Source organism: Phalacrocorax carbo, chromosome 1 (assembly GCF_963921805.1).
Source record: "Phalacrocorax carbo chromosome 1, bPhaCar2.1, whole genome shotgun sequence".
Taxonomy (NCBI): Eukaryota; Metazoa; Chordata; class Aves; order Suliformes; family Phalacrocoracidae; genus Phalacrocorax; species Phalacrocorax carbo.
In genome coordinates this window covers 66,785,021-66,811,382 of record NC_087513.1, presented here as the reverse complement: position 1 = coordinate 66,811,382, position 26,362 = coordinate 66,785,021, and the positions used below count along the sequence as shown (strand labels likewise).

The 26,362-nt window shown below is 42.4% G+C and overlaps 1 protein-coding gene across 2 annotated transcripts in view; it reads right to left on the bottom strand.

Annotated features, from left to right (window-relative positions):
• DENND5B (DENN domain containing 5B) overlaps positions 1-26,362 on the bottom strand; it is a 115,622-nt gene that overhangs the window by 38,756 nt on the left and 50,504 nt on the right. For both annotated transcript variants that reach the window (XM_064457924.1, XM_064457933.1), the window contains 5 exons: positions 23,874-23,983; positions 18,026-18,692; positions 5,593-5,780; positions 1,655-2,188; positions 1-232 (listed from right to left, as the gene is read on the bottom strand). In XM_064457924.1, coding sequence (XP_064313994.1) covers positions 1-232; positions 1,655-2,188; positions 5,593-5,780; positions 18,026-18,692; positions 23,874-23,983 — 1,731 coding nt within the window. The remainder of the gene's footprint in view (positions 233-1,654; positions 2,189-5,592; positions 5,781-18,025; positions 18,693-23,873; positions 23,984-26,362) is intronic.

The following is a 26,362-nucleotide window of genomic DNA, read 5'->3' as shown; positions in this document are numbered from 1 at the left end:
CTGCTTCTTTCAAAGTGCTGCATTTCTGGTAGTTGGATGTCCGCAGTGCAGGAGCCCTTACATTATATAGCCTTATTTTCTCAATTCGGGAGTCAAAAACTCGTAGAAAAGGGTCCTTCTCTTCCCACTGGGAGATTATCTTATTGTCTATGAAGGTTGCAAACATCTGTGTTTCGATGAAGTGTGAAAGGAATGGGAGGTAAGGCTCAGGTTGGTCCGAAAGAAAGGAAGCCTGAAATACAGAACAGCTCATTAGTGCCACGTTCCCGCCCGGCGCTGACACGATGAGCTGTCCTGTGTCAGAGAACCGATCCAGCAGCCAGCGGGAAGGCTTGGACAAGGCTTCCCCACCACAGAAACACCTCTCAGAGAGGTGCGAATCCATCTGTGAAGGGGTTTGGTTCACAGGTCACCTCTTCGGTCACAACTGTGAGAAATAAGCAGTTGGGAAGGCTTCGTGACAGATGGAGTGAAGGGAATACGGAGTTACTGAAGCAGTGCCCACGCTGCCGCTTTTTCAAGCTACCACCCGCAGGAATGAGCCCTGTGCAACCCATGGCTGACCCCCGCCATATGTGCCCACTTGGGACCTCTGGTCTGTGCATCCCTGCTTGGCACCGGATCACTTATTAAGGTGTCATACGTATCAAGGGGTGAACAGTGCTCTCCAGCTAATGCTCTTTTGTGAAGCTACACAGGGCAATTAATCATGACTTTCCAATTAAAACTGAGTGTGTTTATCGAACCTAAGAGAAACCTCTAGTCTCTTCTCTAGAGAACCTAAGTCTCTGAGCTTTGAAAACCCTAACCTTAACAGCCCATTTTATTGTAGAAGTACTAACACAGATTGCCTAAACAACCCCCTCCTTTTAAATGCTGCACTGTTCAACGCCTGAATACAAACAAGACCAATAAAAGGCATGGCAGCAATTTCTGAGCAAAAACTGACTCAGATCAATATTTAGTCTATTCCTGACTGTTTATCCTTCTATCATTCTCCTTAGAGAAGGACTTTATCTGAAAAAGCTGATGGCTAAGAGCCCTATCTACTTTGGAAATTAACGCTGAAAAATAACAACTGTGGAAGCTTCCCAACATTTCTCATTCCTTTTGCTAGACTACAGCCTCTTTATTTCCCCATTTCTAAGCTCAGCTTCCTTTTCACTCTTGCGTACACACTACAATCGAGTCATAACAGTACTCTTCTCCCATAACAGTGTGATAACCTTCTACAGAACAACACTACCCATTAACAAAAAGCTCTGCTGTGAGATTAGGAAACAAGGAGGACTGGATTTGTTTTTTGGCCTGTGTGTGCACCTCTCCTCTCAGCAAACAAAAAAGAAAGTAAGAAAAGTCACTTTCTGTTGCTACCTTTCCAACAAACCCACCGGAGAAGCCCCATCAGCTGGGCAGAAGCCTGCCAGCTTGGTTCACACAAGCCAGGATGGCTCTGACCGGCTCAGCAGATCTGCACTGATTTACTTTGGCAGGTGATCTGGCCCTGTGTAATCAGAATGGACAAATCTCTCAGTGAGGCAGATGAAGAATGGCAGATTAGAGAGTACCTAGTCTACATATACATAATATGGCTATTCTTCCTCCCTCCCAAAAGCACTTTCAGATGGAAAAATGAATACACGGCTATCTTTACTTTGTCAAAGTTTTGCATTTGTTCTCTGTTTGTCAGCCACGACTCCATATCGGGGGCAGCCTGAATGACGAAAGCCTCATAGTCTGCGAACATCTGTGTGAAGCGGTTGGCGAAAACCTCGCGAAGCTGCACGTTCAGTTTGTAGTCTCTCAGCTCCACCTCCTCACACGGCAAGTTCCCGTCCTTCTCCTTCTCCGCGAGGGGAGCTGTGATGGTCATTTTTTCCATTGTCACACCTGTTCTCTTGGCGAGGGCTTGCAGACGGGCAATTGTCTCGTTGCCTTTCAGCAGCTCATACATGTTGAGGGCATTGCCAGGGATGTTCCCGTTCTTGTCATTCACCAAGTCACTAAGAACCAGGTTCTTGAGTTTGGTGGCACTGTCACTGCAGTGCAGGTTACCTTCTGGTGGGATCCCGAACTGCAGGAGAACCTCGGAGATTTCCTGGATAAACTCCAGCTTGTTGGGGAATTGGGGGAATTCCTCTGGCAGTTCGATGAAATGGTTATCGATGTCTACAAAGCACAAGTTTGCCTGAAATAAAAAGAAACTTTTCAGAATGGATGCTCAGCACTGGAGTTGGCTCCTCTAGTAAGTAGCCCTATTTTCCCAGGGTGCTTCCAGGCAGAAGGATAAGAGCGCATATATGCGGAAGACTTTAGCTGTGTTGTCTAGCCTGTGATATTTCAGACTTCAGTAAAGCTGAGGGCCAACTGGAAGGCAATGATTTACTGAATAAATAAAGTCCCTGCCCTCTCCTGTTCCACCATGATTTGCAGATCCCAAACTTCCCACTACAAAGATTTGATATCCCCTCCCAGACCAGCCAAGGACACACCAGTGCGCAGGGTGTGCAGCACTGCTTCTTAGCCCACGTAAATACTATTTGTGTGAATTACTGCATCTCAAGGGCATGTTTATTTTACCAGGATCCAACTGCAAGAAGCCTCTGTAGCTGTGCTACCAAGGAATGAGATGTTCAGTGAGAAAGAAAATGCTGCTATGAGCAAAGCTACAAAAGAGGGTCCCATGCAAATCCTTTGGGATCATGTCTAAGTATAGCTTGTCCACTGGAGGTCAAGCCGTATTTCCCCCCTACCCCCTCTTTCCATGGAGGCTTTTAATCTTGACAATTCCTCTGCCCAAGATTTAAACAGAGTGCTCTTAGACAGCTTTGCTATGAATGGAGATAGATCTCAGCCCATAAGATTAAAGCTAAGTGAAGACATGAATCTAGCAGAGCAGATACTTTTACTAGGAAAGTGTCAATGGGGGGATGGAAGAACCCTACATAAAAATTAATTACATTGCAAATGCACCCTCAGGAATAATAGCAGAATGAAAAACAGTAATTGATCTTCTGAACTGTGGCTTACATCGGAAATTCTCTGAGTGCACTGTGCTGAATCAAATCTTAAACCAGGTCAGATTCCCAAGGTGCTGAGCTCCGAAGGGTTTTACCCTGGCATAAAGCTGCAGAATGAGAGATGCAGGAACCCACAGGGCAACAGGAGCAGCAGCAGCAGCAGGTCTTTGTTAGCCTGACTTGGCCGCTACCACAGCTCCTCCACCTTCTCCAAGGCACTTTTACTGTTCTTTACTTCTCACCAAACACTGTAGACTAATCTTCAGATTATGTGAACAGAATGGATTTATTTTCCTCCTTTTCTGAAAAGGTTAATTGTCAGTAGGACAATACATTCCACAGCAAACATGGTTGTAACATATTGGATATTTCAGGGCATGCTTGAGATTAATCACCTTTCACATAGATACTTTAAAGGGTATTAGGATTCATTTGGTAAAGCAGAAGCGTCCCTTCAGCTCACTTTTTCATAATAAATTTGGACTGTACAAAGAAAAGCATTTCTTCACACAAAACAATTTGCTTTACTTAACTATACAGCTATTAAAGAGTTGTGGTATGCATCAGTATGGTTCTTTAGCTCAGAGACTGTCTTCTTATCTATCAATATTTCATTTCAAAGGCTTTTTAATTTCAGCTCTGCATATCATTTACAAAATTTGAAAAATGAGATTTGGATTCAGAAAACCCTTGGGGAATTGGTCTCGCTTCGCTCTTCAAAAACATCTGATGATTAAAGTTAATGCAGAGAGATTAGTAACCTTAAGACAGTATGATGGCCAGTTGTTAGAATTTTTATCTCTAACAAACAAATGGTTTATATTTAGACCAAGAGCTTGAAAAGCTAGCCCCTGGCCTGAATAATAAAGGAATGCTAAAGCGAATAGCACTTAATCACTGCTCGCATGTTGAAGGATTTTCTATTTTTTATTGCCTAGAGGAATCTGAGATTCAAGATCTTCCCTGTTCAGTATCCCTTCTTTCTTTTCCTTTCCCACAGATACTGGACCTGTGGTGTTCATAAATGTTGCACTGATATTTTTCATTCATTTGTTAAACGTTGTAATGGGAGTCTGGGGTGTGTTTTCCACCCCACTGTTACACTTCCCTCACTGGCAATATTTAACTTGTTATTCCAGCAATACTGCAAGCCCATCACATCAAAATCTTAAATTAAGGAAAATGACAGTTTAATCTGCTAACTAAAAGCATATGACTAATAGTTTTAAAAATCGCAGTAATTATGTAATATTAGCATGGTTTTACTGAAAAGCCTAGCTAGATAACAGCTTCATTTCCACACCAGTGCAAATTTCATGCGACTGGGCCATTGTATCCATGAGGCAAGATTTGATTTGCACTGTTACGTGCCACCAAAGCTAAGAATCAGTCACCTCCACCTAATACTTAACACAGACCTTTATTAAAAACCATATTATCCTTGCCTTGTTTTTATTCCTGCACTTCCACGTACAAGCTCCCCCTCCTGCATATTCTCCGCTGTTGCTGCTCCCATCTGCCTTCTTAGTAAAAGCACCTATTCGCAAGCCTTCGGGACTCTGCCCCCGGGGGAGGTCCCCGCATGGAGCTGGGCACAGTGGTGCCACCGTCACGAGATGTTACAGCCATGCAAACAGTTATTCTTAGGGTTCCTACTGATTTTAAGAAGAAACCCAAGTTAAAATGCATGGCAGGCTCAAGAGATGGGTCCATCACCATCTCGAATGCAGACAGGCTAGCCGTATCCCAAAGACTCTGCAGTATGGAGGGTGATCAGCGGCCAGGTTAAAACGCAAACCAGTTTTAATCATCCTGGTCAAATTTTGAGGAGAAAAATCTCCATTTCACTCTCTACTACCAGCAATTTTAACACCTGAATTAGGAGGGCAACGTTTCCTTCCTGTTTTTCCTCTGGGAAAATGTGATATACCAGGCAAAGTTTTCACTTCCCATTGCATGGGAGAACAGAAGACAATAATTGGAGTGGGTCAATATTTTAAAAGCATATATGTGTGTATGCCTCTAAGTGGTTCACAGGCATGGTATTAATGCAAATCTGGCTTGTTTGAGGCAAGGATGCTGGTCTAGTAACAGACCTCGACCTAACCAGGAACACGTGGGCTCACCCATGGGTGGGATGAGGCTGGCAGGAGGGGGCACCCTTCTCATCAACAGCGGGTGGACAGGTTTATACCATCTAGCAACTGCACCTGAAACGCAGTTTCATAAAGACCATCACCAAATGAAATGCTCTTTAGCCCTCTATTGATAGGAGCATGACACAGAGAGTGACAAAACCCAGTGAAATGTGTGGTGTAGGGAAAGTAGAGAATCTTTCAGCATCACAGCAAGAAGCAGAAGCATTTAGAATTATAATTAGCAGCACTCATTAAATCCAGAAGTGGACCGAGAAAGACTGCAGAGACCTCCCCCACTACCTCACTCCAGCTGGCAAACAATCTTCACAGTGCCAGAGAAGCCTCTTAACACCAGGCATGGCATTTTCCAGCAGGGATTCACACAAATATTAATAACGTGTTTCAGGATAGCAACCCCAAGGGCAGAGACTGACCTCCTGAGGCAGCTCCAGCTTGGAGCGGTCAGTTCCCTCCTTGGACTGCAGCCCCATCAGGTAGGGAACGGGAGCATCCAGAAAATGCAGGAGAGAGGCAGGAAGGATGGGGACGTACACGTGCTGCCACTGAAATGGGAACAGCAGCGTCGTGATTCCCTCTGCCACCGTCATCAGACGCTGATAATCTAGACAGGGAGAGAGAGAGAATAAACTATCTTTCAGTGTTTTGGTTTTGAAATGTGGTTGGCAAGGACATCAGTGACAAAACAAGACAGAAACCATGTTTATACAGTAAGATGTTATTTTGAAAATAAGAAAGTACATAAAAGCCTTAAACATTATTTAATTCGTCAAAACTCATTACCCCCAGGAAGAAACTGCTGACCATAAATATTCATATCTTGTCTAGATATATTCCATCATTAAATTCATTTATTAAAAGTATACTAGAAGTTCTCTCTAAAGTACAGGATAATAATACTCTGATTCTATATAAAACATGTATTTTTACACGGGAAAAGGAGGAGAAAGAAGTGAACTTCAAGAAAACATTGTGGTAAGACTTTCTCGCTTGCTCCTGCCTGCCTGCTTCTGCTCCTCTTGCTACTACTTCTAAGGCTGAGTGTATTTTCCAGGAGATTTGCCTTGGTCACACACCAGAAGTAGTTTATAGTCTGTAAGTGTTTAAAAGTATTTTTAAAAAGTAAAATCCAAACAGAAGCCTAACAGAAATTTAGTTCTCAAAAATATTCTGTATAGTTAGCATATTTCTATTGTATTTTTTCCCAAATTTGTATTTAATCCATTAGTTTATTGGGGTTTTTTTTGCAATGTTTTGGTTCAAGTAAACACATTATTTTTTAAATTAAAATTTCATTTGATCCAGCTGAGCTGCAAGAATATTTCAGAATTTGGATAAGAGTACATTATTTCTCAAATATCCAGCTGGCATGATACAATACCACAACCTAGTTATTAATATAAATGAGGGAATCTGAATTTGACAACACATGTTTAAAAAAAAACAAATCACACGTTGGTATTAAAGAGATGGTCATCCTTAGAGCAAATCTCAGGCTGCAAACAATTTGTCAGGATATAGGTAAAGACCCTGGGTCTTGTAAGCTGCTGGTGAATGTGAAACCAGATGGTTGCTTCTATTCCGTATCACAGCAGCTTCTGCATCGCACAGACAAGCAGGGAAGTCAGTTCCAATTCCTGTCCTGAGGCTCCGCCACTTGTGAAAGCCGCTCTGTTATTTGCAAAAGGAGTCGTTGCCCCCAGCTTCAGTGCACGGGTACGTCAACAGTAACTGGCAAGAGTGGCAGATGGGATGTCTCCACTACAGCTGTATCCAAAACCAGTTCTCATCAGTGCCAGGCAAGTCTCACGAGCTTTGGCTTCAGCAACCAAAAGATTTTCAACCTCACCAAGACCAGATCCTTGGTAACACTTGGGCTGTTGCCCATGTCTCCTAGCCCCTCTGCCCCACTCCATGAAATTAAAGATACATGTATAAACACTCTGGTTTTGAGTAGGGTGAGAAGGCTTTTTTCCTATAGCCCCACTGACTGCTTTTGCATAGATAAGAATGCAGCCTGGCCCCTCCCGTCCCCTGAACAAGCCAGCCTGATGCCCTGGCAGACATCAGCAACAGCAAAAGCACTGTCATCTGACACTGTTCAGCTATTAGGAGGTCACTGGGAAGATGCACTTGAATAAATATGCAAATTAAAACAACAAATCGTGTAACTCATTCTCCTTCTTGCTACCACCTCTCTGTGGAAAACCAGCCTCAATCTGCAGGAGGTCAGCGGGCAGAGCAAAACCATTTTTCATCTTGTCTTACTAATAGCTACTCACTCAGTCTTCACAATGGTTTTCACGCATACAAGTCAGTCCCAAGGTTACACCTCAAAACCATTCCTAGCTACAGATCAGCCATTTATGAATCTCTCCCATGCAATGGCCTGTAATTATACATGTCCATTGGCTGTCTTGTTGAGGAGCACTTAGAGAGAATCAACTTACATATACTGGTGAAGCTGAGGCGTCTCATGACACTTCATAACTCTGAAAGCTTTAAAGGTTAAAAAAAAATCTCATACAGAAAGCAGTGCATCTTAGTATGCACGAGACGATTTCAAAGTCTGTTCTGATTTACACAGCCATGTGAAATAACAGGTTTTCACAGCAAAGTTGCAAGTATCTTTTTGGATAAGGGCATTCAACTCTGGAAATGTGTGCTCTCTCTTCTTTGATGGTACTGATAATATTTAACATAGTCACTAGCACAAGTTTTGTAACCAACTTAACTATGGGAAAAGCTGTTTAAAAAAAAAATAGTGATGACCATATTATTAGGCTAATTGTTACCATTTAGCAATGTTTGTTAGCAGTTAGCAGAGATAAAAACAATCCTCTACCCAGCAGTTTTTACTGAAGAGAAAGACATTCCCAGGTTCCTTCAGAAAAACAATTCTAAAAAAAACACCTGGAAATGGTTCTTTTGGTACTTGTTTACTTGGTACTTGTTTAATGAAGTAAGAAACTCTAGTTACTTTGTATTTACTTTTAAGCCTGCACAAGGTTAGACACCTATGCTGTAAGGCATAAAGTCTTTTTTGACGGAGAGATTCTTGTAGCTTACCTGGTTAATGAGGACAACCTGGAAACAAGTGACTCCTACATTTCCCCAGACCAGAGGGAGAAAAAGGGGCAGCAGAACAAACAAACAAACAAAAAGAAGCAGGGAAAGAATGGAAGTGGATGGGAAAACCAGGGTTTGTATAGAATGCATGTGCTTGTGTCAAGGAGGACAGCATTTCCAGATCCTATCCCACCATCGCTACTAGACTTTGATAACAATCTCCAACTGCAAGCCAAGTTTTGTCTGTTATTTTATGAATGAGAGGCTCAGGTAGGAAAACTATTCTCTGATCCTGCTCCAACCTTTAGAACTAGAATAGGGGATTAGATAGTATTCACCAGTTGAGGAAGTATCTTTTGAGAAAGGACTGTTTGTTGAGCAGAGCAAAGACAAAACAGTCCCATTTCCCACCCATCTGACATCAAGCAACATCCAGAAAAGATAGAAAAAGTAAAAATTCTGTCTGGGTGATATCCACAGAAGGTCACAAACTCAGAGTGACGAATGGCTCAAATCAAAGGAGTTTCCAGAGATCAGTGAAACAAATCCCTTCCTATTCTTGGGGCTCACCCACCTCATGCGGTATACACCATGCTGGATGCAGTGAAAGGCCCTGAGATGCCAACAAGGCTACTACTGGTTGCTTTAAATGCATAAGCAGAAGGTCACAGCCCACAGTGATGGCCCACAGCAGAAGCTGCTGCCATCAAAGACACGATCTGATCTGAGCAAAAACATCCCTGGGTACAGGCATAAGTAGTAGACAGTGGAGACCTAAGCTTGGGGCTTTCCCTTCTCTTTGTTGAGCAGCCCAGGCCAGTGGGGAAAGGGCCCAGAAGGTCTGGAGACTTATTGAATGTCCCAACTACCAGAGGTGTTTCTCTGCAGTGTGCAGATGGGCTTTTAGCTTTAAATTTCTCTTATCCTGGATCTCCTTTTCATTTGATTGCTCCACCTCTCTTACTTGCATTGATATATCCCTCTCTTCCTTTCAGTTTTCATTTCTCCCCACTCCCAAAGTGACTATAGTTTATACCACAGTATTTATTTTGCTTGGCAGCTATACCTGCATCCCTTGCCCTGCCTTCTTGGGACAGGGAACTATCCTGCCTTCTCCAGCACAGAGAACATCATCGAGCACAGCCCCTACAGCAAGTTCTTCATGTTCAGATCTAAATCTCTAATTTGCACACAGGATGTTTTCCAAGACAAACTGCTCAGGAAGGATAATCCCAAGGCAAAGTGGCCCCTAAGGCTTCTATTGTAACTACTATGTCCTAATAACCGCATAGCTGGATTTGGCACGGGTCTCTCTCTCACACTTATCCTTCTCCCTAAGCGAAGAAGAGAGCAAGAGTCAAGTTCAAAGACTCTGGATCCAACCCCTTGTTCTGGCAACATCAGCCGGGGGCCCTTGGCCAAGTCCCTGCATCTCATTCCCCTGTGCAGGACAAGTAACCGCAGCGGGGACCCGCTCTGCCATGGGTCAGCAGCTCTGCTGCAAGAGCACCATGTTTGAGCCACACTTTACTAAGGTCTGGAAATACTCACATGGCTCACAAGATACAATGTAATGCTTAAAATGCAAACCCTGCCAGATTCCTGTATAATTACGAATCACTATTTTGTGGTAGAGACGGAAAGGGTTTCAGTATTTGAACATGAACTCACTATAAATATTTTTCTGAAAGAGGACAAAATTTGACAAACGTTTGTCTTGATGTTGATTCTCCATAATACAATAACAGGACAATAACCCATCAGCATGGTATTGCAACAGATACTGTGCATGCAGAAATATCTATTCCAAAGAGCTTAAAGTCCAAACACAGGCAGTGACTGAGACAATAAATTAAAATAATCCTTCTCCTTTCATTTTACAGATTGGGTATAGAAGCTCTGAGATGTTAAGCAATTCACAGAGCTCAAAATAAAATTTGCTTTTCCTGCTACAAAAAAGTCTGATATCTCAAAATCCTTCCCGTGCTGCAGCAAAGCAAAACCAAGATACTTTGAGAGGGGAAAGGGACATCAATGTCACCCCTGCCCAGAACAGCTAAGACCTCCCTCGTTCAGGTGCTACCTCCAAAACAGGTTCAAATCTTTAGTTGTAATCAAACAGAGGATAATTTCACCTGGGACCTTCTCAGCAAACACCCAACCACAGGATTTGTGAGTATAAGGCATGCGTAAGAGCACACACACGCTCATTCAAACCAGAAACTGTGTTCTTGCTGTGATCAGTACGGTGTTATCCCTGTTTCAACACACCCAACCTTCCGGATGAAAGAACAATTTGGCAGTTTTCCAACTCTCTGTTCCAGTAACCTACCAAAGGTAAGGTAGAAAACCTACCACTGAGCTCGAGTCTCAGCCTCGATCTGCTAAATCCAGTATGATGCTTTAAAAATAGACCATCCTTCCTCTTTCTTTTCCTTTTTAAGTCCTGATTTACACACATTTTGAAAGCACTTGGAAACATTTGAAAAGATGGGTTACCTGGACACCACTTCCTTTCCTCTACTGCTTTTTGAGCTTGCATAAAGTATAACCATAGCTTTGCAAAGCCACATATTTAAATATGTATCCTGGAAGATGATAATCAGATGATGTTCTCAAAGCATACCTTATCAAAAGGAAAAAAATTATTCCAAGCAATAGTTTGAAACAAAACAAAGCCAACAACAGAGAAAATAAAATCAAATAAAAAAAAAAAAATCAATGAATCTTAATGAATAAGAGCTAATTCTTCAGAGGGAAACACCTGAACAAGCTTTAAAACGTTCTTGTGACTAATAGATTTTCCACATGCTACCTCTTCAGTCGAAGTATTATAAGCAATTGTTGTTCAACAGGTACTTTTTGTAACAAGGTATGGATTAGCCGAGCCAGCCAAATTGGAAAAACTGGAAAACAAAAATTAATATTTTGCTTTGAGCTCTGAGCGTGAGTCAGGAACGGTGCACGGCAGTTACGAGACCTGTCTCGCGGCTCGGTACCTTCAGATCTGTAATGTTTATACATAGCACAGCACAGATGAAAAAGGATATCTGAGATTCACATCTCAGACAAAAATTGTTTATGAAAGCAAAGGTTTTCAAATCAGATCTCAACAGTTCCACAGAAGCAACGCATGTAAGTCTCACTGACTTAAAGCGCCCTGGATCTTTCATCTGGTTTGTATACCTACAGCTGCAATGACTGGCAAGCCAGGCCAGGTGATTTTCAAGAGATGTTCAGATAAAATGCACAAAAATGCTTCAGGAATTGTTTATTTGCCATAGAAATCACCTTGCACCGGTGCTGCCTTCAGGGCACTTGGACAGGTGGGTGACTCAGGGCTGTAACCAGCAGACCATCCTGGGGAATGACCCACAGCATCTCAGCATCCTTTAACCCCGAAAGAAGAGGGGATTTACCAATGAGTGACACAGCACATGAATTACAAGATAAAAGCAGAGCAGCAATTTATGCAAATCTGAAAATGCATATTTTCTTAAACAGGATGATCAAGACTAGCCTGCTTGTAATTGCCTGAACAAAGAATGAGCCTCTCAGCCTGGGGGTCAGCTGTGCCCAAGGGAAACATCCCAAGGCTGATATTCACCGAGGCCAATTCTTCCCATTTTTGCTCATTGGCAAACACTTAATGGAAAAAAAAACCAGAACAAAACACTTCCACTTCAATAAATTTAAATTTATACGATTTATCCATGTTACAGCCTGCCATCAGTGGTTGAGCATAAATTAATTTATGATTGAGAGCCACCTTAAGAACTAGTTCAGGGAAAATCCTGAATTAGCTCCCATTACTGGCATTACTTTGCCCTTCAATAGCCAGGCAAAAGCCTGTGACAAGCCAACACAGTAGCGGTAGGACACAGGAAGATGCACCTGACGACACAGGGAGCCCCTAGGTCGTCCTTGAGGCTGCTGGGGCAGAGCAGCCTCCCCGGCAGGCAGCAGCTGTGGGCCAGGGCAGCAGGGTGGTGGCGAGGGCACCGACTCAAGCAAGCAACAACTTTGCTCAAGACCACTTTTGACTGCCATGTTATTTATCTGGCATTTGCCATAGCTGGAATGCAAAGGCCTAATTTAACTTCTCCTTGCCCCATTCTTAAAAGGTAAAGATGTTTTATAACAGAAAAATGCTAAGATACAACTAGAAAAAGATGGAGAGGGGACAGAGTGCATGTGTGCAAAGTGATAAAAACAGTTGCCAAATCTTCCTCTACCCCTCACTATTAGTACAAACAGGAGTGGGGATGTGGTATGGACCTGTGCTAGCTCCTTCTCCTTGTTTCCAGCTGCTTTAAAAACTTGACCTTTTGAGCCATATTGACTTCAGCTAACAAAATTGAGCAACTTCAAGTAAAAACCAGTTTTGTATTTCCACCTAAGTTTAAAAGCAAGAGAATATTTGATTCTTTGATTATTCTGTCCAATTACTTGTCTCTTTTCCATGGGAACACGTGCTGCAGCCTCCTCTGACTGTGGTGCTGTTGAGACCCCAAACTCAGGTCTCTATCACAAGCACAGACACATTTTGTCCCCGTGTAAATTGTTCACCATTAGCTCAGCAATAGCTTCCCATTGGTTTTGATTAATACCTGTGTGGAGTGCAACTATTTAGATAGGGAGCAGAGGACAGCAAATGTTTTCCACGTAACTATTTGGTGTAAAAATGCTTTCAAAGGCAAACACATGATGCATGTATTCGTTTTAAAAAGTCTCCCCCAAAATAGACTTTGTAAGAAAGATCTTTCAGACACCACCTTTCTCTAGGCGATGACTATATATATGCATAGTCATTTGTATTATAACTTCTAAGATTGAAAACTAAATAATGCAAAGAATATTTCAATCTTTGAGAAGCAATTACTCAAGCCCTTTGAAAAACAACTTGGGAAATGCTCAAAATTATAATGAATAGAAATAGCCTAAGCTCTAAGAAGTTTATCTTTGTCTCAGCCACATGTTCTTTCTCATGTTTAAATCCCTAGAAAGGCAGACATACAAAATGGATTGCCGAGGTTTCCACAGAGCCCACAGTTTAATTCATCTCTCTCCAGCATACATCTCACGCCAGTGGTGTTTTGTTACCGATCCTTGGGAAATTGTAGCAGCTATTGCAGAGCATTATTAACTTAGACACTGCTGGAAGCCTGGACATTCACAATAACCTTAGATCTCCACAGTCGCACAGGAAAGCTGTGCTCTGAAAAAAATAAAGGACACTTGCGTATTACTTTTCTACAATTGAATAAACTATAATAACACTAAAACAGCAAGTCCGTTTCATAAATGGAAGTCTGTAAGCCCCAAGCTTACATGTTAGATGTGTGCTATACCATGTGCCTTGTTTAGTCATAACAAGTATATGACTCTATATCAGTTCTTTCTGCTTTATTGGAAGTCTCGTAGTTCTTATGTCCTTCCCTTGAAAGTCACAGGAACACATCATAATCCAAGCTTTGATTTTTAGAGGATGCAGTTTATAAGGCTGCAGTCCAAAGGCTGCACCCTGAAGATCTGCGGGGAAAAAACTATCTAATCCCTCCCTTTGGTTTTCAAAGCCCAATTGTTAAAATTTACCCCTAATTAAACTTTAAAGTATTCTCTACATGCAGGAAGATGTAACCTGAAGCCACAGGGGTTCTGCTTCTAGTGCCTTCACGTACAGCTTTCTGTATCACCTCTGCAGGCCGAAGTCGGCACTTGGAGCAGTCTATTACATCTACCCTCCAACAGAGATTTTGATTAACTCTCTGCAAGTCCACACTGTCTCCATTAACAGTAAGGACTTGTCTTTTCAGCCTGCCCATTTAGGCTCAAGCACAGGTCTTACCCAGCTATCCTTGCATTGTTCAGTGTTTTGCCCTAACGCTGCCACACCACCATTTGCTGCTCCCAAGCTGCACAGATGTTTCACATCCTCAGACTGAAATGCTTTGGTCATAGTGGCTTTTGGCCAAGAAAGACACAATTATCCACACCAGCAGCTCCCAAACTGTGGTTTGTAAAGCCACACTGATAGCTCCTTAGCACCAGGCTGCTTTAAAGTTTAAACTGTAAACTTGGGAGAAATTGAGGATTAAGGTATTTGCCAGCAGCCCAAAACATTTGGGAATGAAATAGCTTAAAAAATCAGCCCATCATTCTTTTACATCAGCCTCTCCACCCCTCTGCTTGACCACCACAGCTACCAAGTGAAGTTACAGTGTACTACAATCCTTTCATTTTCCCAAGTGATGGGATACCACTCACCCGTAAAACACCATAAACAGAGCAACTAGATACCTAAAGTTGACAGCAGCAGCCATGGTACAAACAGCTCCCAATTGGTCCTGTCCCCGCCAGAGAGTTGTGCCAGACACTCTTATGTCGTGCTGGGAACACGTCCAGGGCAAGCTGGGTAAAGTCACCCAACACCCTCGCCTTTTCATTTAGTTAGGTGCCTTTGTTCAGGCTACTGGAAACATTATGCCTCAGCTACATGGTTAAAAATAAACTTTTTTGTCATCAACTCCTAGTTCATTAGAGAAAAGCCACTCTAGAAAAGCCAGTACAGTCTCTGTGCTACCTTCCTGCCAGCCTGCTGCTGCTGGTGTTACCAACTCTGTCAGTAGCCAGGTGCAACTCTACTTGACCACCAACCTTCCCACAGGCAGCCCACTGCCCGTGCTTGCCTACAAAGTTCGGAACTAAAGCTGTTTGACCAGTTGCTCCCAGTGTTTGCAGTTTTCATATTCCTCCTGCTCTTTCTTGGCCTCAAAAAGTAATATGCCTTTAGTGAACAGATGTTTAGTGAGAACTTTAAGGCTCTCAGTAGGCAGCCAGCAGACTCATTGTATGGTCAGGGTTGTGCAACAATTTATATTTTCACTCAACTTTCCAAAAGAAGTCTTTATTCTTTAAAAAAAGGAACATATTTTTTTGGCAAGCTGGAATGAAAAGCTTCATTCCAACAGGGCTAGGAGAACCACAAAAAAAGTCATCTTACTTTTCCCACATGTGTTATTAGCAGCTCTCTCACTGAAATAGTTTGGTGAACTGAAGTAGGTCTTGGTCCAGTACTCTGATTTCTTGAGTATTGCAGCATTTCAGTAAACTCTGACTTTGGGTGAATAATGCTGTCTTGCTTGAAATTGCACCCTGTGGATGCAAGACCATCTTCTGTTAATCTTTGTTGAGTTTGGTGAGGCTGCAGCAAGACCAGGCCACTGGAAACACAGCCCAGTGAGTCCAACCTCTTTAAAGTAGGAAGGGAAGGAAGGACAAATTTGCAAAATCACTCTCATTTGTCACTTTGGAACAAGCATTACATAAGCCAAAATCATCTTTTCATCTTTTGCCTTGAAAGAACTTGCAGTTAAGAAATTGCTTCTCCCTGATGGATCTCAAAGCTTAGAAAGGAGATTTCAGTAGTATCTAGCCTGGTTATATCCCAAATAGGAGAAGAGCTGCTTTGTCTTCTCTTTCAGGAATCGCAAGACTGACATTTAAAAGAAGCCGCAGTGCACTCAGCTATCAGGATATGCCAAAACTGAGGCTTTGCACTTGACCTTCACTCCACATTCCTCACCTCTGGGAACCAGCATTACGATGCTATTTACATAATCACAATATTTCCCTAATACAGCTGTATGCTTTTCCCCTTAAGCCATCAAGTTGCGCCTATATTAGGGAAGTAAAGGTCATGTCAAGGACATCCCTAGATTCACCAATAATAGAGGGAGAGGGGAAAAAAGATCTGAGTTTTGTAGTGTGGAGAGGATTAATTCTCACTATCTCATTTTTCTTAAAAAAAAAACACACACAGTGAAAACAAAACAAACAAGTAAACCCTTAAATTATAGCCAGTAATTGGAAGAAAAACAGTTATTTATCTAACTTCTGGTGGCGCTGAAAACTGAGTCAAAATTATGTAGTGGATATTTTGTATCTGTCTCAAGGACTATTACAAAAGTAATGCATAGGCAGGTTGCTCTCCATCTGCACAAAATATTACTAAAATGTAATCTGACAAGCAGATTTTTCCTAGTGCTACTAGCTTACAGTAATAATAATAATTTTTTAAAAATCTCAGTTTTCAGTGAGTCCATAAGCAGGGACGGGGAGGCATTTCAGTGGTGTTGCTGCTCGATGCTGAACCCCAGTGTCAAGTGGCAAAGGCAGCATGATTCAAACTGAGGAATAAAGGAGTAAGCACACACACACAGAAGCAGAAGGGAGGGGACAACTAGTCTAATCAAAACTAACAGCAGGATTTCTGCTCACACTTCAAACTGAGAGCAGATAAAGCCCTTCATTTTCGCTCCTTAAAAGCAAACCCCTGGAGTCCATGTGGAGAAGTGCTCTGCAAAGAACCAGCAATCCTTTGAATTCAGTCATCTGCAGAAGAACTACCCTCCTTCCACTGCCCTGAACATTCTTCCCCATTCTCAGTCATTTATTCATTAGTATTACCATTATATGCTTACTGACCTTTTCTTTTATATGACAAACCCAAGCATTCACTTTTGGAGCCTAAAGGTTCATTACCCATACTCATGTTAGATTACTGCCCATCCTCTCCTCTGCATTTCAAGCTGTCTGTTCCCTGAACCACATCTCTTGAGAAGTCTAGGTATTCAGCACTTCTTATACTTTTTGTTAAAAAGTATGTGTACCTCCTGGCTTCACGTTGTTCAATCTAGTCCGAATGAAACCAGCCCCCACAAACTTTTTCCCTGAGGCACTTTTTACTAATTTAGGGTCAGCATCACAGAAGCCATTTGAGAACCCAGATAATATGGACAGGCATCCAGTAAGACTTAGAGCAACCTCCAGAAAGTCTGGACAACCCCCTGAAAGTCAGCAGGAAACCTGAACTTGACTTGTTGGGGCACTCTGGTGCATTCCCACAGTTGCAGCACATACCTTTTGGTACGCAGATATCACCAGGGCCAGACTCACAGCAACCAAAATCATGCCGGGTTTAAAACCTCAGAGCATGCCCAGCGCTAAGTCAAGATTCCCAAAACTTGTAGCAGAGTATTGCACTATTGCAGAAAGACACAAGCAGAAGTGAAAAGCTACAGGCCAGATTTTCAAAAGCTTGCTGGCATACTTCAACACGGACAGGCTCTGTGCAAGCAACTTCTGCCAACATAGCTAGCCTTTGCCAATTGCAATCAAGTGTCTCAAAAAGAAGTACCAGCATCCTTGTCAGAAAAGTTCCCAAATATCTCAAGTGGGACTACGTAGGGGTGCTCTGTAACTCCACTCAATTCCAACCCAGCCCTAAAACTTCAGCCTGTAGGTGCTAAAAAACTCTCAGTGCTTTAGCCAGAACATATCCATCATATGGGACGGGGGAAATCTCACCAAACTTCAATATGCTGCTGAAATTTGAAAAAGAAAGTAGCAAGAGTGTTTTCTGCAAGATGTATTACTTTCTGCTGGTATTTTTGCAGGTGATAGGATTAGTTTCATGCTGTCTTGCAGCATGATCAAGGGCAACGTAAGGAAAAATAATTAAGTGAATTCTATTGCTGACTGTCACAAGTGATAAATACAATGCATAATTAAACAAGCGGCATCTAGACTGCCTGGAGGAAACAATTATTTAGTGCTTTCATTAAGACAGACTAATTTCTCTCACATTTTTTCACTACACACTCACATTTCACAAATCCACAGAAAATCAAGAGCTTTATATTAGCTCCTGTGGCTGCAGCTGCCCAGGAACTGCCCACTGGGAGCAGACCCAACATGCATCACCAGACAAGTGCCCACCTTGTGAGTACAGAAGGATCTGCATCTCCAGAAGAACGCAGGTGAAAACCTGGACCAGGTTCTCCAGGCCCAGCAACTCAAAGACCTCCCGCAGCGGGTAGTCAGAGAGCGGCAGCTCGTTGGGCCCAGGTCTCTGGCACACGATGGGCTCGTAGACCCCATAAAACTTCAGCGACCTGCCCGGGGGTGGCAGGGGCACCTCGTAAAGGATGTTGTGGATGTAGCTCTCCAGAGGCAGAGGTGGCGGCTGCTGGGAGGTCACTGCCCTATAGAGCTGGATCAGGAACTTCTTGCAGGCTTGCATGAAGGGCAGAGGGGTGATGAGGCATATGCATTTGGAGACGTACAGCGTGTCTCTGCTGATGTCGTAGGAGTTGTACCGCTGGAGCTTGGCAAGGGAAGTGGCATCGCCCTCGTCGATGCTGCTGGCCAGGGAGTCCATGCTGCATGAGGAGGAGGCACAGACGCTGCTGTATTGCTCTGCATTGTGCATCTGGTAGAGCGTTTGCATGGCTGTGCAGATCTGCTTGCTCGTGACCTCCTCGTAGAATGTGAGCACAAATCCATACGTACGAGAGCCATCTTCTCTGGTGATAATGAATGAATGGAGCTGTGGATCTCTGTTATCTGCCTGCGTCCTGAAAGACAGCCCTTTGGGCATACACAGCTAAAAAAAGACAAAAAAAATAGATATAGTTATCTATGCTACAATTTTATTTTGTTACTTTTGCTTTACAGGCACATTCCTTTTTTCCTACTGCATCATAAAAAGCCATTAATCATTAAACATAATCCCCCTGAAAAGTAGCCCAAGAACCAACAGCCTAAAACTGATGCTACTTAAAAGAAGAGATAGGCATGACTGAAAAAAGGAAAACACCCTCCAAAATCACCCATCTATTAGGTAATTATGACTTATTTTCATTACTTTGTAAAATTATTTTCACTACTGAATAGCCTTTGTGTCGTCTACTTAAGCATCAAATAAAAACATCCCGTTTTTTCTCATTTGCATATATTGTTCCCACAGTACTCTAAAATCAGAGAGCCAAGGGAGCATCTTATACCACTGAATTAAAATTAGAGACTTCTTTAAATTCTTTGATCTTCCTTAATTTTCTTAAAAGAAAGCAAAACAATTGACTGATAGCTATTACACTTATTTTCTTCCTTAAGTGCTACAAAATAGCTTACATTGGAAGAAGGGGGTGGGGGGAAGCATCCAAAAATCTATGAAAGCCTCGTTTTTGATATACCACTCAGCAAAATCTTTTGCAGTGATTCTACTACAATGGGTGTTTCCCTGAAACATAGCCCTAGTGAGAACTCCAGGCATTTTTCCAGGCATTCCTCAGGAATTCTATCAGCCATCTAATACAAAATAACAAACATCCAGCAAATCTTGTTTGAATGTGCATCAGCATGAAACTCTTTATATTCTAGCTAAATCAGGATGTTTATACATGAAGAACTAAAGCTTCCTTTGTACCTTCCATCTGAAGAAATAAGAGGAAAGGAGAGAGGGAGACCCTTCGAAGTGCCCCTCCCATTCCCAAAGGCAAAACTAGAAGCCAGCTTTCCCAAGCGATGTGAACCTACACACAACTGAGTGCATCCCCTAACGTCTCACCTTGACCAGGAGTAAATTATTCTGATGATGGAAGAGGTCAAGAGAAATAATTATGATTTTTCAGGCATACCCTATCCGGAACTTCACTGGTGCACCTTGCAGAGACCGTTCGACAGCCTGATAAACTTACTACCAGCCCAGCTGGGATTTAGGCAAGCGGTCCAGACTCACATCACAACATGCTAGCAAGCCCCTAAGTTATCTAGGACAGCTCTTCTGTATTCCTCTAAAAGGTAATGTATAGGGAAATAAGTAGCCTGGAGATGGTAGAAGACTTTAATTCAATTGATGGGCTTTGCTGACATAAACCATGAAATTGCAGCTTGAACCATTTTTGAACAGCAGCCTCGTTTTCATTCAAAAGGTTTATCGTTTTTACTGAGGCATTAACAGCAGTGGCATGGTTAAGGCTTCTCCAATAAAGAAGTAGTAAAAAACCCTTGTTCCACACTTTATTGAAATTTATTCTGCACAATAAATATCTCTTAACCTTATTTTTTGGCAGGCTTGCTTAATGAAACTGCGTTTCTAGAGCGTGGGCATTCAATGGCAGCTATAGCCTTATCAAATCCAATCAGGCCAAAATCAGAGGTTTTAATCTCAAAGATGATATTTTCTTCACTTTACAGAAAAATACTTGGATAAGCAAGTTATACGTACTGGTACAATCCAGAGCAGATGAACATCGCAGAAATTCAGAGGAGCTGCTGAGACAGTTTCAGAACGCTGTATTAAATAAATCTCCTCCAAGCCTTAATTATTATTCCCTTGTCCGTTATACACTGAGTATACACACACAAAGGGACACCCACCTACTAAGTTTTAGCCACAGCCCAACATATGCAGAATATTGACATTTTAAGACCCTGGCTGCAAACCCTGGCACAGAGACTGACACTATCATTAGAAATACATGAAGACACAGGAAAAGGTAGAGGAAGAAAGAAGATGGGAAAGCACTGAGGCAGGGAAGAACGACCAAGTGTCACTTAAGAAGCTAAGATCAAAAGGAAGATCCTGTGCTCATTTTCCAGCAACACAGAAAGCTTCAAATTTGCAGTTAATGCATGAAAACTTTCATCTTAGTGCTTTGGACATCAATCACTTCCCAACTCATCTGTGTTTTGTCACATGTGGCACAGGAGAGTGTTGGAGAAGAGCAGCTTGGGATGTGTTGGGTGGTGGGGGGGATGAAAGCTTTGCCTGCTGGTGAAGCTGGCTGCCTAATGGTGAGAAGGCAGGCAGTCACCTTTATTGCATCTGTATATAAACACAGAAAACTATCCAAGATTACTGATCAAAGGATAGAATTTTGGTTTTCAGAGCATTGTACTATTTATATTTAAACCTATCTATCAGCAGAAAAACATGGAATTAAATCCTACTTGCAATAATGCTTATAATCAACATGGTTTGTAAAAACAAAAGGAAGCTGCACAAAGACAGAAAAGAAGATATCAACTAATCCACACCACATGTCTAGAAGTGGTGAGTAGGAGATACCCTTTTCCTAAACACTGAGGCAGGACACACACGCACGCTGTAATCCCTCCTTCCTTCCAGCCATCATCAGTTGCAGATATCTCTGAACCATTGGTCCCCTCTGGACCACTGCCCATCAGCACCAGTTCACCTCTTCTCCATTAGATCCTCTGTTTCACTTTTTAAGCCCCTGCATATTTTTCACGTTGACAACATGCTGCGGCAGCAAGCTCCGTACTCAAATTGAGCCATGGGTGAGAGGGTGGAGAGAAAGACACTTTTGTGTCAAAGCCTGCTCCTTCAGATTACACTGGGAAACCTTTAATTCTTTTATCTCAGTACACAACACATGAAACAAACAATGCTTCCTTGGACTTCAGAAATACAGGCAAAGATTTATGTACCTTGATGAACCAGAGGGCTAAAATAGGAGGTTTATTTCCTAAAAATTTCACTTTCCTCTCTACTGAGAACTTCAGTTTGGTACAACACATGACTTGCAGAATGGCCACAGAAGACAGTATGTGACGTTAGGCAGGGATAATCACAAAAAGCAGTGGGAGAAAATTAATACTTCCTTATTAAAGAGAACTCTATATAATTTGAAAGGGAGAGAAAACATGACTCGTAGGCACAGTGATTTCTTGGGACTTCAGGGGGTTATTTTTAAAGTGACAGGACATTTTCAGAAGGCAATTGAAATTCCTTAGGCATCCAGCAAAGCCAGAGTTCTCAGAAGTTAACCTTCAAGGATTTATGCATTTTCTTCTCTGAGGAAAATTGCTTCTGGAAGCTCACATAAAGCAAACACATAGGCAGAACTAATACAGCAAGGCAAGATCAGAAAGGCCAATAATTGCCTCAAGGGATTCTGTGGAGGTGGATATTACCTTAAATGATGTTTCGGATCAAAACAATAAAGAAGTTTTCCAAAAGATGATTTAAAAGACCATTAAATACTGCTGCTGTTAGTAAATGCTTTTTTTTTTTTTCCTCTCCAAGACACATTGCAAATGAAAGATGTGTTCTTCAGCTATTTGATTTCAGCTGGATGCAGCTCAGTTCAATTATTTTATTTCAGTAGGTCTCTTGCTGGTTTTGGTATTCCATTGTCATCCAATAATATGATCACACTTCATGAATACTAGGTATTTTCAACTGTAACATGAGACACAAATAATGTAGCGATTCCAGCTATTACCTCTTGCTGCCATATTTCTGCTGCACACCCACAATCACTCCTCTGAACACCCCCAATTCAAAGGCAGAACTAAAAGGCATAAGTAGCCTTGGTAGCTGAGTTATTACCATCTTAACTGTGCTGATGAAGCATCGTTCTGAGTCCTTCGTGCCTTCTGTTTATGCACCGTCTCCACCAATGCATGTTTGGAAGCAGAGGACAGAAATCCCCAGCTGCCAGTGGGCAAAGTGACCGATACTGGTAGTAGGCTCTTCTCTGCTTTTCTATGGATGTGCAATGCCAGAGTATCAGCCCTCAGTGTCACTGCTACTTCCAGCTCCTGGCTTTTCAGGTTAAACATTTGGCACAATGTTAAAAAATAAAATTTAGTGGAAATGGAGATGAACTTTGGAGATTTCTACACCTTCACGGTTGTAGAGAAATTTCAAGCGTGAACTAAACTTAATTCAGACTGCATTTACAAAAGCCGTGTTATTGTGGTTTTCATGTGTTCTCTGTTTCTCCATCAGAGTGAGGGCCAGGAGATTCTCGTGACTTCATACCCGCACCATATGCTAAGGTTAGTTCTGGTTTGAAGTAGCTAGTTTGTAGTCCTACCCTCCTCAAATGTGAAGCACATCTAAACTAGACTGGGCGGAAGGGGTCCCCTAATTTTCCAGTTTTGAGTTAGATCAAATACACAGTTCTGAGAACAGCTGAATTGGTAATATTGCTTTAATGTTATTATTACAACAACTGTTTACTTTTAAGTTATAAAGCAAATAGCATTTTCTGTACTGGGAAGCTCAAATACCACTAATCTGTTGTCTTTGTCAGGACACGTTCTTAACAAGTGCTTTGGTGATTTCAGAAACACCCTTTGAATATCAGCTTTTGGGGAAAATTTCCAGTGGATCATCGGTCTTTTAGTTGTCACTGCCCCCAGCTTCTCCTCTTGTTTTCTCCTCCCTCCCCTGTTCATGGGATTTGGCCACACAGATGAATGAACTCACACCAAGTTTAGCTGAGAGGAAGGAGATGTATGGAAGATGCATTGGTGCAGAGGTACCATTAAAAGTGACCACCCAAAAAAAGCCGTGGTTTAGGTAAGTTCCAGCTTCTTCGTTAAGATTCCTCTCTCCCTTGCTATTTGCAGCATCAAGGTTTTTTGTACTCAAACTTCACATGGATATTAGTATCTTAAATAATTCCCCTGTTTGCCTCCTTCCCACCTGCAGATACATAACCCAAGTGACTGCACCCCTCCTCGGCCAGTCACTGAGCTGGTGGTTAGGCTTGTGTCATCACACAGTAGGCTTAACTAGAACTAACGAGGGAAATGCAGCATTTTGATTTTGTTGTGCCTGAAAGTATTCTGTATTTTCACAATACCTCTTCCTCTACAGCTTTTCAACCAGCATGCCTAGTGGATGCACTTAGTCCCAGCAGGAGCACCTTATTCATCACTCCGCAAGGGCTGGTTGTAAACAACCCAGCAACCACTTGAGAGTTGAAGTTGTTAGAAAACAGCTTGAGAAGACAGTTTCTCTACCTACCATGTTGACAGCATCCTGGTCAAAGGGGTTCCACTCGATGTTCTGAGGATAATGGGCCAAAACTTTGGACTTGAAGGTTCTTCTTAAGGGACTCTGGTCGAAATTCTCTCCTGCAACAAATGAAGACATAATGACTTGTCACAGCAGTGAGGCTTCAGAGAGAGCTGACCTGGGCAGCTTACTTTCACCTGGGGGTTGTTTTGCTTTTTTGTGGATTTTTTTTTTCTTTTTTTTTTTAAGTCTGAAGGGCATTTTCACTCCCAACATCAATGCCAGCCGCCTGCTTGGTTGGGAAGGGAAAGCAGAGGCTTATGCCAGAGCTCCCCTCCACAAGTATGCATGTAGACAGGCAGAAATTCCTCAAGACACACAAGTCAGCTTTGCTGGGACTGCACTGTGCCTTCTTGTAAGAGCTGCTGCACTGAGTGAGCTGGGGAGCCAGGTGGAGGAGAGCTAACCAGCTATTCCAACTGCACTCACATTTAAATGCATCCAGAGAATGGGTTTAAAAATCCTTTCCTTCCTAGGAGATCTCACAGATTTTTAAGGCTATGTGTATTTTTATACAATGGCTTATTTTTAACACATTATTTAGGCATATTGCAGCATTATATTTCCTACTATTATGTCCGTCTCATTGATTTTGGTCGATAACTGTGGGGGAGAAAAGCAAATAAGCTTCTACAAGGATATTTTGTACTTGAGAGGAGAAAAGGTCCAAGCTGGTGCACTGCTGCAGCCATATTTCCTGGGGCAGGAATAAATGCAATGGTAAGATGTGAGGAGCTCTGGCAGGGGGATCCAGCCTGCTTCTGGAATTGCTCAAGGCAAACCAGAAATCCAGCAAAGCGTATGCATCATAGAAATAAAGAAAACTGAAGGTATCAGCTAAACGGGATCAAATTAAAAGATATGTTGGGGTTTAGATGATTAGCTCATCACAACTGCCAAGCTGGACCAGGCTTGCCACTAGCTGATAAGGCAGTCCAGAGCACAAGCTCTGTGAAGATCCTCTCCATGCTTGGTTACAAAACTCAGACTGAAATACACAAAACCAGAGACCATTACTCTATTATAGAGTAAAATAACATCTTATTTTGGCCCAGAAGTTCCTTGAAGAGGCATTAAAGATGTGATGTCATCCACTGATTCCCGAGGTTTCACAAAATAAAAATCCCAATAAGCAAAACCAGTAAAATTTCTCGCTCCAGGTATGCACTTAAACATACTTGGCAACATTTTTAATTCTTAGTATCAAACAGTAATTAATGTGCTTGCATAATCAAATAAATATGCATGAGGTTATTTCCTAATTAGATCTTCCATCTACATATCTGATGTAGTTTACCTTACCACTGTGAATTAGCAGAAAGGCAGATATTTGATGCTAAATTTGTTTGGTTGCTTCTACTAAAAGTTCTCTACCGCTAACAGAAAGTCATTGCTGGAGTCCAAATTTTTTTAAAGGTTTCCTTTTTCATGACCAAAAAACATTAATGTAACCTGATCGATGCTAATTGGGTAATTTGCATGGTTCAGAGGCACTCGTCACCTCTGCAGTTCACCCACTGGTGGAGCCCTTTGCAGGTTCTTTGGGCGCCACTTTTCCAATCTACATTGTACAGGTGTTTTAAAAACACCTTTTGCTTGAAAAATAGCCCACAATGATGACAGTCAACAACTAAATCTATTAATCAACTGGTATTAGCACAAAACTGTAAATGGAAGTCCAGCAGCAATGCACATTAATCACATCATTTACTGTTTCTAATGTTTGTGCTCACTTATAGGCACCACAAAATTGGGGTGGGCTTCGCCCGGGCTCCCTGCGTGCTGGGCGTGCTCAGGTGAGCCCCACTTGCAGCACACCTAGGACATGTGGCATCTCAGGGTCACGGCTCTGTGCCCTTAGACTGAGGGGAAGGCAAAGCACCTGGCTTTCACCAAAATAACTTCCATGTGCACCCCGAAGCAGAGCGTTACATACACGGTAGCTTTACCTATCTGTTTTGGTAGCACAGTTTGAGCTTGTGGTGAGGCAGAGAGGGCAGCTGCCGCATGGTGCCACATGCTGTCTTGCCTTTAACCTGTCCTCCGGCAACAGAGTGGCATTGACAGACTCTGAAAGCGTGCAAGACTGCTCTGAGATATTTGGGAAGTGATCCTGGAAGGCTTCTCCGTGGGAAAATAGCCTCCTCTCCTAGTTTGGTGGCTCAGTTACTAACTAACCCCACCAGATAAAGCTGTACTTATTTCCGAGATAGACCAAAAATTACATCACTGGGTATATAAGAGGGGGAAGGCCCTGATTTTTTGCTCTTCTTGTTATTGAACATCCTATGTCTCGTTTTCCCTATAAACCACCCCCTGATCTTAACAGGCAATACTCTGGCAGCATCTGGAACCAGTGGAGAAGAACAAGGCATACTTGCAAATAAACCACTGTAATAATGAAAAACTGAGGGTTTCAGTCAGCTTTTGGAAACGGC